This window comes from Aphanomyces invadans (assembly GCF_000520115.1).
Source record: "Aphanomyces invadans strain NJM9701 unplaced genomic scaffold supercont1.6, whole genome shotgun sequence".
In the NCBI taxonomy this organism is placed as follows: Eukaryota; Oomycota; class Saprolegniomycetes; order Saprolegniales; family Verrucalvaceae; genus Aphanomyces; species Aphanomyces invadans.
In genome coordinates, this window is record NW_008580151.1 from 386271 (window position 1) to 396728 (window position 10458).

Genomic DNA, 10458 nt, shown 5'->3' on the forward strand with positions numbered 1-10458 from the left:
CGTTGTGCAAATCAACTGGTTTCATGACCCAAATCCTTGATTTGGTACGATAAGCATCGTCGTTTGGCAAACATTTGAACACGATCAACATCGGGTGATTCTGGCGGATGAGGTGGAACGTTCTGCTTCTGCCAGACTCATGACCTGCGAGTGCTGTACTACCAATTGCTTCGTGGAGTTTGATTTGGCAGTAAACACCAACTCGTTGCTACCTAATCCCGAACGACTACGCGTGCTCGTCCATCCTAGCGTCGGAGGGCGTTCCTCGAAGATAATCCCACCGCTTATACATGCAACCACATTTCTAGCATGCTGCCACGGTTTGTGCATCCAGCATCATTAGAATTCTTTCGCGCATGAGGGGCTGCGAATGGAATGCTCAAACGAATTACCTCGATGGTTTGTCGCAGCCGGCACTCAAGTTCCATCAGGCAGTGGCTTTGTGCAGTTGCCGAGGCTATTTTTTCCGCACCTGTGTGGTGGTTCGCATGGAGGTTCTGTGCCAAACACACGTTTCGCAGATCGACGGACCCTCGGACCGACCTGCCAAGAAATGCAACTCGTTGGGCGCGGAGCTTGAGGTGTTCCCGTCATATTCTGACCGGACTACAGATCGTCCCATGCATACGTCGCAAATTCAACCGAAGTTCGGCGGCATGAGTTGTCCGCCTCCAGTAAGCATATTGCAGGAATCGTGCGCCTGTTTTGTATGAGTGTCCATTCGGTTGCTACACTGAGGGTCGAGCAATTGCGACGACGTGGGGGCGGTAGCCAGGACAGATCGAGCGAACACCTCCTCGGCTCTATGCAGTTGACGACCTACTAGCCGTCGTGGGAGCGAGCACCTCAAGGGTTGACTTGATCGGGGTCACACATGAGTGAGGTGGCAACGGTTGCAAGGACTGTTTGCGACAGATCGGGAGGTCGTTTTCAAAGTTACGCGAGTGACACGCCTTTCGCCGTCGTTCACGTGGTAGTTAAGTTGGACAGATTCGTGCGCCGCATTGCACATTTCCTCTTTCTGTCGCACGTTGGACGTATCAGCCAACGAACACCTGCAACCTCCCATGGCTCTCCGCTAGAACTCGCCGCCACTCTTCGGCCCACTCTCGGTAGTGCTCATGCGGTGCAGCATCACCTCGTACGATCGATTTGCCAAGCGCGGCAGGCTGTGCCTTGGTCACCACGTCTACGAACATTCTCCCTCGCCGACAGGTCGCTATGGCGTCTGCGCAGTTAGTGGCCTGCTAGCATACACTGCCCTCCATGTCAACACAACTCTTCCCAGCCACCGTCCCCAACGCAATGTGCGCCTCATCGCCCATGATTGCTCTGGTTGTCGAAATGCCGCCCATCGATTCGTTGTTGAACCTCCCCTGTCCAACGACAAGCGAGGTGGAATGTTGCCGACTGCGACAACCACCTCGACGTGTTTGCCGAATTGTGTTGTGGTATTCGAATAAAAAAGTGCATATTAATTGGTACTCAATTTAGTGGTACTCAATTTAGTGGTTACAAACGTCAAGTCCACTACGGGGATTGGTAAATATTGACAGATTAAAAATAATATTCGATGCTCGGTACATGGTGCAAATTTACGCATTAACTGCCAGGAATGTGCAATTTTGATGTCGGAGGAATGGTGCCAAAGCTCAGACATGTCGAGAAGGCACACGGAGAGCAGCCGCGTGCGACCACGTTATAAGTTATCTACGTCCCTCGATCCGATGGCAAACTCGGGAGCGACGGCGTTGTAGCGTGGTGTTTGTGCTGGCCGCAGAGCCCTCCGACACGTGCAAAGTGCGTGCACCCGTCGTGTTTACACGGTTTGCACTTGGACCCACCGCCATGGGCGCGGCAGAGGCCACCGGACTGCTGCACAGTGTTACATCCTTCAACAGAGCACATTTTACCACCCCCGTGGCGAATGCACAGACCAGCGGTACGAGCGTACGACCGGCACTCGTCGACGTTGCATTTTCGTCGCTGGTTGCTGAGTTTCATGTTGTGTTGGGTGCACAGGCCAGCAATGCGGGCAAACTTGTGGCAACTGGAAATGAAGCACCGACGAGACGACTTGTTGCGAATGTCATGGAGGTCGGGTGCGTCGCTGCCTCGCGGGGATGATTGACGGTATAGATCAAGCATGGCAGTGGATGCTGCTTCGTCCTGCGAGCTCAAGGTGGACGACGTGCTCGTCGTGGGCGAGCTCGATCCCAACGACAGGGACGTCTCAACTCGGTTCGACGAGGGGCTGTGGCGAAGGGTCGACGCGTGGATCAGGCACATACCATGGCTCTTCGCAAACCGATAGCACGCCGGAACAATGCATGCAATGCGGGAGTAGTCGTGCTGGTGGAGTTGTTCGCTGCCAAAGCAACGGAGTGAGGGCTGTGGGGCGCCGTATTGCATCACTGCGGCTGATTGAATATGGAAATGCCATCGACCCCGTGCATTGCCGTAGATGTTGGGGCTGCGTCATGGTGCGGTGAGGCCAGTAGTGCCCCGAAAGGCACTCGATGTGGGCAGTTCAGTCGAGTCCGCGCTGGCCACACTCGGCCGCGGTGCCACCTACTGTTCCACTCGCCTTTGCGTCCCAGCCACGTTGACTTTCGCACATCAAACGCGTTTTATTCATGTTCCTGCGTTAAATTGGTTGATTATAGCCAATTAACTAGTTGAATTCGAAGAGGTCCTTTTGATTGGCTATAATTCCAGCTCATTGCAGAATCCGCTAACGTGGACAGGGACATTTGAATATAGCTGTCGACATCGAAAGCCCGGCCACGCCACAGCGCAACGATCCAAGTGCTGCGCTACACGAACGAGACGACGGTTCTTCCAGCGAGGATATGTTGGAGCGCTACAGGCGGAGGGTGCGACCGACTTGGCTACGAGTTCAGAACTCATTTACGTCAACCGTGTTGTTAAAACGCGTTTTTCATGTCATGTGTTAAACGCGTTCGACTACGGCGCTGACGCCACACGCCCGTTTCAACGCGTTGAGGGGGAATTTATTTGAACAAGTCACTTAACATTTGTATTCCATATAAAAAACGCAAATTCTACGAAATGATCGACGCCTGTCCCGTGTCCAGCGACGAGCTGAACCACGCCATCCACGAGCGCCACGCGCGCGAGAACACATGGGCGCGGAGGGCTAGATCAAACGTTCGCGGGGGTGGAGCTCGTCACAGGCGTAAGGGCTAGGCCAGATCAGGGCGGCGAGGAAGGGAAGGGGCTGCGCGGGTTCGCATCGCGGCCTTTGAGATCAGCTGCAGAGACTTAGCCCAGCATTTTCGGTTGGAAAGCTGCGGCAGGCAGTTTGTCCTCATCTCGCTTTTTCCATGGCAGGAGGGGATGCTGCGGCGTGCGATCGATGTGGTGTACGCTAGACAGGGAATCCAACCCACGAAGCGACCAAGCATCTCACACGCCACCTCACTTCGCCAAGATCGAAACGTGCGCGCACGTTCCGGTGTCGATAGTTGGGTTGTCGCCGGTGCTTGTGACTGGCCTGCCCCGGCCATTTCCCATTGCTGGACGGTGCTGGATGGGTTTGTCTTGGTTTTGAGGCCGATGGCATGGACTGAAGCCGACCATCCAATAACTTGTTCCGCCTGGTTCGCGAGACAATCGATGCGGTCGCGTTACACAATCCAACGCGCCAACTTCAACTGGTAGACCCATGCGTACACAGCCGCCAAACTGAACGCTCCAAGCGCATGGGGAACGGGACGGCGAGCATGGCGAGTGCAGAGCGAACGCCAAGATGCAGGCTGCCTTCATGCACCCACCAACGAAATTTTCAAGTCCCAACGCCATGGCTTATCCACCCACGCCCATCCATCGTGCCAGAACATCGGCCAAGTGGGTGTACTGGAGGAGGAAGGACATTTCACACGTGTGGTGTTTTGGTACAAAGCCGCGCGCACAACCAAAACTAGGAGCAGGGTGCGCCCCAATCGATCGCGTGTGCGCTGGCCATCCATGGAATGGGCTGGCGGGCCTGCACGTGGGCCCGGCTACAGACACTTGCTACGGTGGCGACGCCGCGGGCAGTTGCTTGAGCAATTGCTCGTTGGCGTTGTATAAGCGCTGGCACAATCGAGTCTTCTCATGAATGTCCACCATGGCCTTGTCCAGCTTCGCCTCCTGGCGAGCGAGTGCATCTTCAAGCGCCGCCACCTTTTGCTTAGACGAACTGGCGACGACGCTAGCTTGACGAAGTGACTCGACTAGCACCTTGTGCTGGTCGGAGAGGTCGAAGAATTCTGAACGAATCGTGTGGATCCATTGGTTCACTTCGCGGTTGGTGATGCCTAACGCATTGAGCTTGGCTATGGCGTCGGGGGCCTCGCCACCGTCGTCCTGTCGCCGCTCTTTCGGTAGCAACGTCCCTGGCTGGTGCTTGACCACTTGAAACCAAAAGTGCAATTCCGACGTCAACCGATCGGTGACGTCAGCGAAGTGCTGTGTCCGGGTATCGATTTCTTTTTGCAGAGCGCGCGAGTGCTCCGCCGCCCGTTCGCTCAACGTGGCGGTCAATTGGGCGTTCAGATCTTCCTGTAGCGTCTCCATGCGCACGATGTACTCGGCTTCGTAAGTTTGTTGGAGCTGGGCCAGCCGGTCCGCGCGGCGGAGATCATGCTCCTCTCGAATGCGCTCGACCCTACACGACGGCATCGTGGTGACCTCGACGGCGCCTTGTCAGAATCGTCGGTCGAGATCGACTTGGATACCGTTTCAAGTGATTCGCGCGGAGTTGAGTCGTCACGTCGTTGAGCGATCGAGTTTCGTCGACGGCTAGTGCTTGCCGCAACGAATCAATCTCGCGATCGTGTGCCCTAAACCGGAAGCCCGGCAATACCAACAGGTCAATGGATGGCGGCAATGTCGCGCTATGTACTGCCGAAGTCGGTCTTGGGTGGTGTGGACGAGCTGGACAGTGTCCGCATCATGTTCATTGCGGAGGTGCTCCAGCGACCGCTCCAGGGATTCGTTCGCGACTCGTTCGATCTGTGCAAGCTTGGCGGCACGCTGTCCATCCAATCGCTCTCTCAACTGTCGGTGCATTGTGATGAATACGAGGCTGGGTCGTGTATAGGGACTTCGAACCTGCTGCAGCCGCAACGACGACCCCAATTGAAGCGCCTCCTGCAACTTAGCGACCTCGTCGCGCTCGTTGGCTTGGTGCATCGCCAACGCTTGCGCTCGGCCTTGCTGAAGCAACTCTTCTTCACGCTGGAGCAACGCTGTCGCGACTTCCTGCCGCTTCGCCAATAGCTCATCCGACACAACATGGCGGAGACGTTCTTCCAGCGCTACCAAATCCGCCTGGAGCACCGACACCACCGCGTCAGACTTGCGTTGTACTGGAGAGTAATAAATCCAAATGACGGCACCTGGTATTTTTGTTCGATTTCGCGCAGTACTGCGACTCGATCAACGTCGAGCTGGCGCTGGAGTGCCGCACGTTTGAGGTCGGTCTCAAGCTGGTACCTTTCGACCACATTTTGCTTTTCCCTCTCGAGTCGCCGCTCGTTGTTGACCAGCACGTCGTTCAACTCATGACGTCGCTTCGCCATAAACTCGTCTTGGACGTGGGCTAGCTCGGCCTACACCAGCGATTCGTCCATGCTGAACTCGCGAGCTGAGGGTCTGGTGCAAAGTACATGGTGCTCCTGGCCCAGCTCGGCCTTGGTCGCTGCCACGACATCGTGCGTCTCTCGATCGCACGCTTCCTGTAACTTTGCGACAGCGAGCCGCTTGCGGATTTGAAATCGTTCGACGACTTGGTCGATTGCATGCACCTGCTTCTGTTGGCCTTGGTGGAGGACAGCGTCTGCTTCGGTCGCGATGGCTGTGGAACACGCTTCACGAATCGCTTGCATCGATGCCAAGCGCAATCGTGAAGTTGACTGCCACACCATCAACAACGACATCAAACATTCGCGCGGTCAATCTTGAGAGATCGACCGCACCTCGTTCGATGGCTGGGTTGGGGGGAGGCCATTGGTACACTATATACCAAAAGTCCATTGTAACTTGCCCACATAACAACATCTTACATTGGGACCGCTTCGGGACCGGTCGTGGCGCTAGAGTGGAGGCCAAAATGAACCAAATGATAGTCGAAAAATTGGATTGTCGACACCTCCTCTGGGTCGGGAAGGACGTGGCTCTCGGCTAAATGTTTGGCGGTCATGTTGCTCTAGTCGCTTGGGTGAGTACTCAAATGTATGGGTGCCGCAGCATATACTTCCGACGCGTCGAGTTGGGGATTTGCCGTCGCGGCAGCCTGGGCACCCTGTGACAAACGTTGCCGACGGCATCAGAGATACATAAATGTTGCGAATCGATCGTACACGTTGGGTGTCCTCGGCGGGCGGTTGCATATCGGCAAACACCTACGATATCCCGGCTCTTCTTGACAAAGACAAGTGGAGATGGCATCGTTAGGTAGTACCATGGCGTCTTTGTGAGCGGCGGCGACGCGCGCTTGGATTCTGGCTTGGGCATCGAGGTGCGCTGCCTTGTCGTGTTCGTAATCGCGTTGGAGTTTGGCGATCATGGAATCGAAGGATGTAGCGACGATTGGAGTGTGTGGGGCTGGCACAGTCTTCTTCTTGGGGGGCTGCCGCGTTGGGTGGGCTCTTGCCCTAGGTGCCACTGAGCCTCCGCCATGTGCTTGCTCGTGTTGCCCTGAACCTCGCGTCGCTTTCGACGAGGTGGTCCTCTTCATCGTATCGTAAAAGGACAGTTCCGATTCAAGCTGCTCCAGTTCGTGCTGGAGTTCATGGCATGTCTCGTTGATATACTTCTCCGGTCGAATTGCTGTCGTCGACGTTACGGACGCTTGGTGCAGCGCGTGGTGCACGCGGTCTCGCTCGGTTACATTCTCATCATGGAGGTACTCAAGGAAGCTCCTGTCTTCGTCGAGGATGTCGTGAACGAGACGTAGCGAGTCGTCGAGCGACATGCGCACCCGCGACGAACCTGTCGCGGGGGCGGACATGCAAAATATTCGTGCCGTTTCATGATGGAGCGATACCATTGGTCGAATCGATATAGTTGCCGTTGATTGGGTAAAACAGTCCTGGATACGTGGCAGCTTGTGAGAGAGAGAAGTAGGTGATGGGCGTACTGATGTTGGCCGGTCGGAAGCCGCGAGAGCAGGGAGTGCTGTTCAACATGGGGTTCCTCACGACTGGGCAATGAGATAGCTAACCTGTGGCAAGGGACCACTACTGGCTTGAGAGCGTACACAAGCAATTTCAAGGTTGAGTCGCTGGACTTCCACGTCGCACAAAAACGAGCCTGGGGTACGAGTGGGGGCGAGCTCGCACTCCACAGTTTCCAATTTGATCCTGCGCGAGTTGAACGATACAGTGAAGACCTGGAGTCACCATCACTTTCCATGTAGCAGCTTGCCTGCGATTGCTGATGAAACTACGTGAGCGACGCTGCCACCGCACGATGCGGGCATACTAAATTGGCATGCCGCGTCTCGCTCAATGGAACCCATCCCGTAGCCGCTGCAGCCTCTCGTGGGAAAACCAACAAACGACTTGACTTTGGCCGTCAGGGTGTACGACGTGAAGTCGAGCATAGTATATACGATGGACATGCACGATTTCTGTTGTACGTGCAGGATTTGCGCAACCTTGTTCGAGATGTTGTCGGGCTAGCTCTACTGTATCGGCCTGTACACTGACTCGACACACCCTGCGCGTCGTTTGCGGCGAATACGCGAGACAAAAACCACGCGTTTTCGAATCGTGCGCCGTCGTCATGCAGTGTACCGTCAGGAACTTGCCACAGCAGGAGCACGTTGATAATGTTTCGTGGAAGCTACGTCGATCGCTTGTTTGACGTACCTTTCAGGCAAGGGTATGACAAGGCAGCGGTGCGACCAACTTGACACGCCATGCACAAGGATCGACTCGGGCCTTGAGGTTTGGAACGGTCAGGGACGCCGACGGGATATCTGCCACCGTCGCCAACGGGGAGTCCGAGGGTCTTAAATCAACATTGAGAGCTCGTGGCCTATTTGTTAAAGGGGTGGAGGCAATTCGACTTCTGGTTATCCAAGCAGCTTGCATTTGATCAAGCACGTGGTTGACGACTTCCAGAAAGCTCAGCTCCAAGAAACATTGCGCCGCAAGGTGTGGACAATCTCGAACAAGTTGCCAGCGTTGTGCCACTCCACGGTTGCCTGCTATCGCACACCGTCGGACCGATACGTAGGAGTTAGCGCGCTTGTGGGTTCAACAGAATCCCGAATGTTGCAACCTTGGGAGTGGATGCGGAATTCCATGAGATGCTGGTCCGATTCGTTGACCTGTGCTGTTGACGATGAATCCTTTTAGGTATCGGGTATGTGTCTGTTGCTTGGATTTTGAGCAGACGACTTCGTGATGGCCTTTTCTTCACAGTGGATGTCAGTGGGAATGCCCAGCTTTCGAGTGTGCTAGGATCACAAACGACAGGTCATGGAGCAATAATCCTACAACATCGTACCTGTGTAAATAGAGATGGTGTTGCTCGTGGGCCGCCATTCCGTGGAAAGCAGCGGCGGCAGTCGCGTTAAACATGGGATTGTTTCGTCTGAAATATTCTTATAACTACTACTTCGACGTATTAGTAATGTGCTACTTTGTGTGATGATATACAGCCTGCTACTAGTACAAAGTGCAAAACCTTCATAATTGACCTATGAGAAAAAAGGAACGAACATAAATCATTAGCAAATTGAGGTTACTACTAGTAATACTATTCATTTCTTAGAGCAGCGACACCGACTGATCAAAAGTCGCAAAAGACATCGACCGACTCAGGGACAACGCACGGGACGTGCTGCTGATGGCGCTTTTGCTTCATCTCCAACAGCGTGGGGCTGCGTGGGCTTTCTGAAGTAAAGTCGTCGTCGAAATTCTGGGTGCATTCGACCCCGTTTGATGGAGGGACGAACGGCGGCGTGAGTTGGCGCGCCAGCACTTGCGACCACATAATGCCATTGAAGAATGGGTGGTCCATGGCTTCCGTGGCAGTAAAGCGCGTGTTTGCCTGCATGGAAAAGAAAAAAGGTGACTTCATCACTCAGGCAACCATGCTTGACCGTACGTTGATGTCAAGGCACCGCTGCAGGAACGACACAAACGTCGGGTTAAGCTGCGGCGGGAAATACACACGCCCGGCCTGGATCGATTCAAACAGCGCCGACAGGTCGTCGTTGTGAATTTGAAACGGTGGGTACCCCATGGCCAGCTCAAAGCAAAAACAGCCAAACGACCACATATCAGTTGCGATGGTGTGCCCCCTGCGTCGAATCATTTCAGGGGATAAGTACTCGGGCGAGCCGCAAAACGAATACGTGCGGTCGCACTCCCTGCGCCAAGCACAACGAAATGTAAATATGTAGGTGTCAAAACCATGCGGAAGAAGGCGTACCCCATGTCTTTACAGAATCCGAAATCAGCCAGCCGAATGTGCCCGCCAGCATCCAGCAGCACGTTCTCGGGCTTCAAATCGCGGTACACAATGTTGGCAGAATGCAGTGACTGCAGCGCGGTGAGCACTTCTGCGGCGTAGAACTGTACGCTGACGTCGTCAAACCGGTCTTGTTGATGCAAATGGTAAAACAACTCGCCGCCGGGGCAATACTCGAGGACAAAATGGATTTCATCCGGCGTCGAGAACGTCGAGAAGAGGGTCACGATGAACGGGTGGCCACGAAGCTTTTCTAGGATTCGTTTCTCGGTCCATGTGTGGACAACTTGCTTGCGTTTGACAAGGTTTTGCTTGTCGCAGCTCTTGACAGCGTACACGTTGGACGTTTGTCGGTCTTTGGCGAGCGCCACTTGCTGGGCAAACGTGCCACGGCCAATCACTTTAAGCATCTCCAAGTCGCTTGGTTGCACTTTGTCGTACTCGGTGGCCAGTGGCCGCTTCAACGAACCTTTGCGTTGACGTGGCGGGAACATGCTGGTCGACACATCGTCGTTGCTGCAACGGCTTGGGCTACACGGCGACGATGGTGGTGTGCCCGACTGGTTGCACGGCGACAGGTGTGGGGATGCAGACGTGGCCATCATCATGTACGAGCTCGGATGGTGGCCTGCAGGACGAGAACGCCAAGCACACCACTTGGGTGCTGGTCGATCTTTTGCCTTGTGACAGCGGGTGTGGAATGGACGCCAGACTGGTTCAGTGCCCTCAATTTATTTGCGTTGAGGTTAGTCACCCGCAAAATCTTTCTGTCATGGAATTTCCGCATATGGCTATAGCACCAGGTCTACCGAATGCATTAACGATAACTGCTGTGCGAGCTATTCTGAACACGCAATCTGATTGGTCCGCATCGCGGCGCTTTGCCTGATTCGCTCGCGCCTCTTGAACTGGCCCCCTTATCCGGATTCGGATATCCACAAGCCGAATATTAATATTTCCCCAACC

General features: G+C 54.7%; 3 protein-coding genes across 6 annotated transcripts; all 3 read right to left on the minus strand.

Annotated features, from left to right (window-relative positions):
* Positions 1 to 1526: 1526 nt before the first annotated feature.
* H310_03868 (hypothetical protein) lies at positions 1527 to 2600 on the minus strand. The gene has a single exon (XM_008867931.1). The coding sequence runs from the start codon at positions 2410 to 2412 to the stop codon at positions 1711 to 1713; it is 702 nt and encodes a 233-aa protein (XP_008866153.1). The 5' UTR covers positions 2413 to 2600; the 3' UTR covers positions 1527 to 1710.
* Positions 2601 to 3012: 412 nt separating this feature from the next.
* Positions 3013 to 7030, minus strand: H310_03869 (hypothetical protein). 3 transcript variants are annotated; one of them, XM_008867932.1, is made up of 13 exons: positions 6470 to 7030; positions 6369 to 6410; positions 6263 to 6310; positions 6158 to 6214; positions 6072 to 6101; positions 5985 to 6023; positions 5814 to 5921; positions 5676 to 5750; positions 5406 to 5618; positions 5119 to 5337; positions 4910 to 5064; positions 4743 to 4847; positions 3013 to 4672 (listed from the first exon to the last, which is right to left on the minus strand). In XM_008867932.1, the coding sequence occupies exons 1-13, from the start codon at positions 7016 to 7018 to the stop codon at positions 4039 to 4041; spliced, it is 2274 nt and encodes a 757-aa protein (XP_008866154.1). In that variant the 5' UTR covers positions 7019 to 7030; the 3' UTR covers positions 3013 to 4038. The 3 variants fall into 3 exon arrangements, with proteins under 3 accessions (XP_008866154.1, XP_008866156.1, XP_008866155.1); XM_008867934.1 differs by having other exon boundaries at positions 5676 to 5921; XM_008867933.1 differs by having other exon boundaries at positions 3013 to 4847; positions 5676 to 5921.
* Positions 7031 to 8729: 1699 nt separating this feature from the next.
* Positions 8730 to 10178, minus strand: H310_03870. 2 transcript variants are annotated; one of them, XM_008867936.1, is made up of 3 exons: positions 9454 to 10178; positions 9127 to 9391; positions 8730 to 9069 (listed from the first exon to the last, which is right to left on the minus strand). In XM_008867936.1, exons 1-3 carry the CDS (start codon positions 10098 to 10100, stop codon positions 8809 to 8811), a joined length of 1173 nt encoding a protein of 390 aa, XP_008866158.1. In that variant the 5' UTR covers positions 10101 to 10178; the 3' UTR covers positions 8730 to 8808. The 2 variants fall into 2 exon arrangements, with proteins under 2 accessions (XP_008866158.1, XP_008866157.1); XM_008867935.1 differs by having other exon boundaries at positions 8730 to 9391.
* Positions 10179 to 10458: the final 280 nt, after the last annotated feature.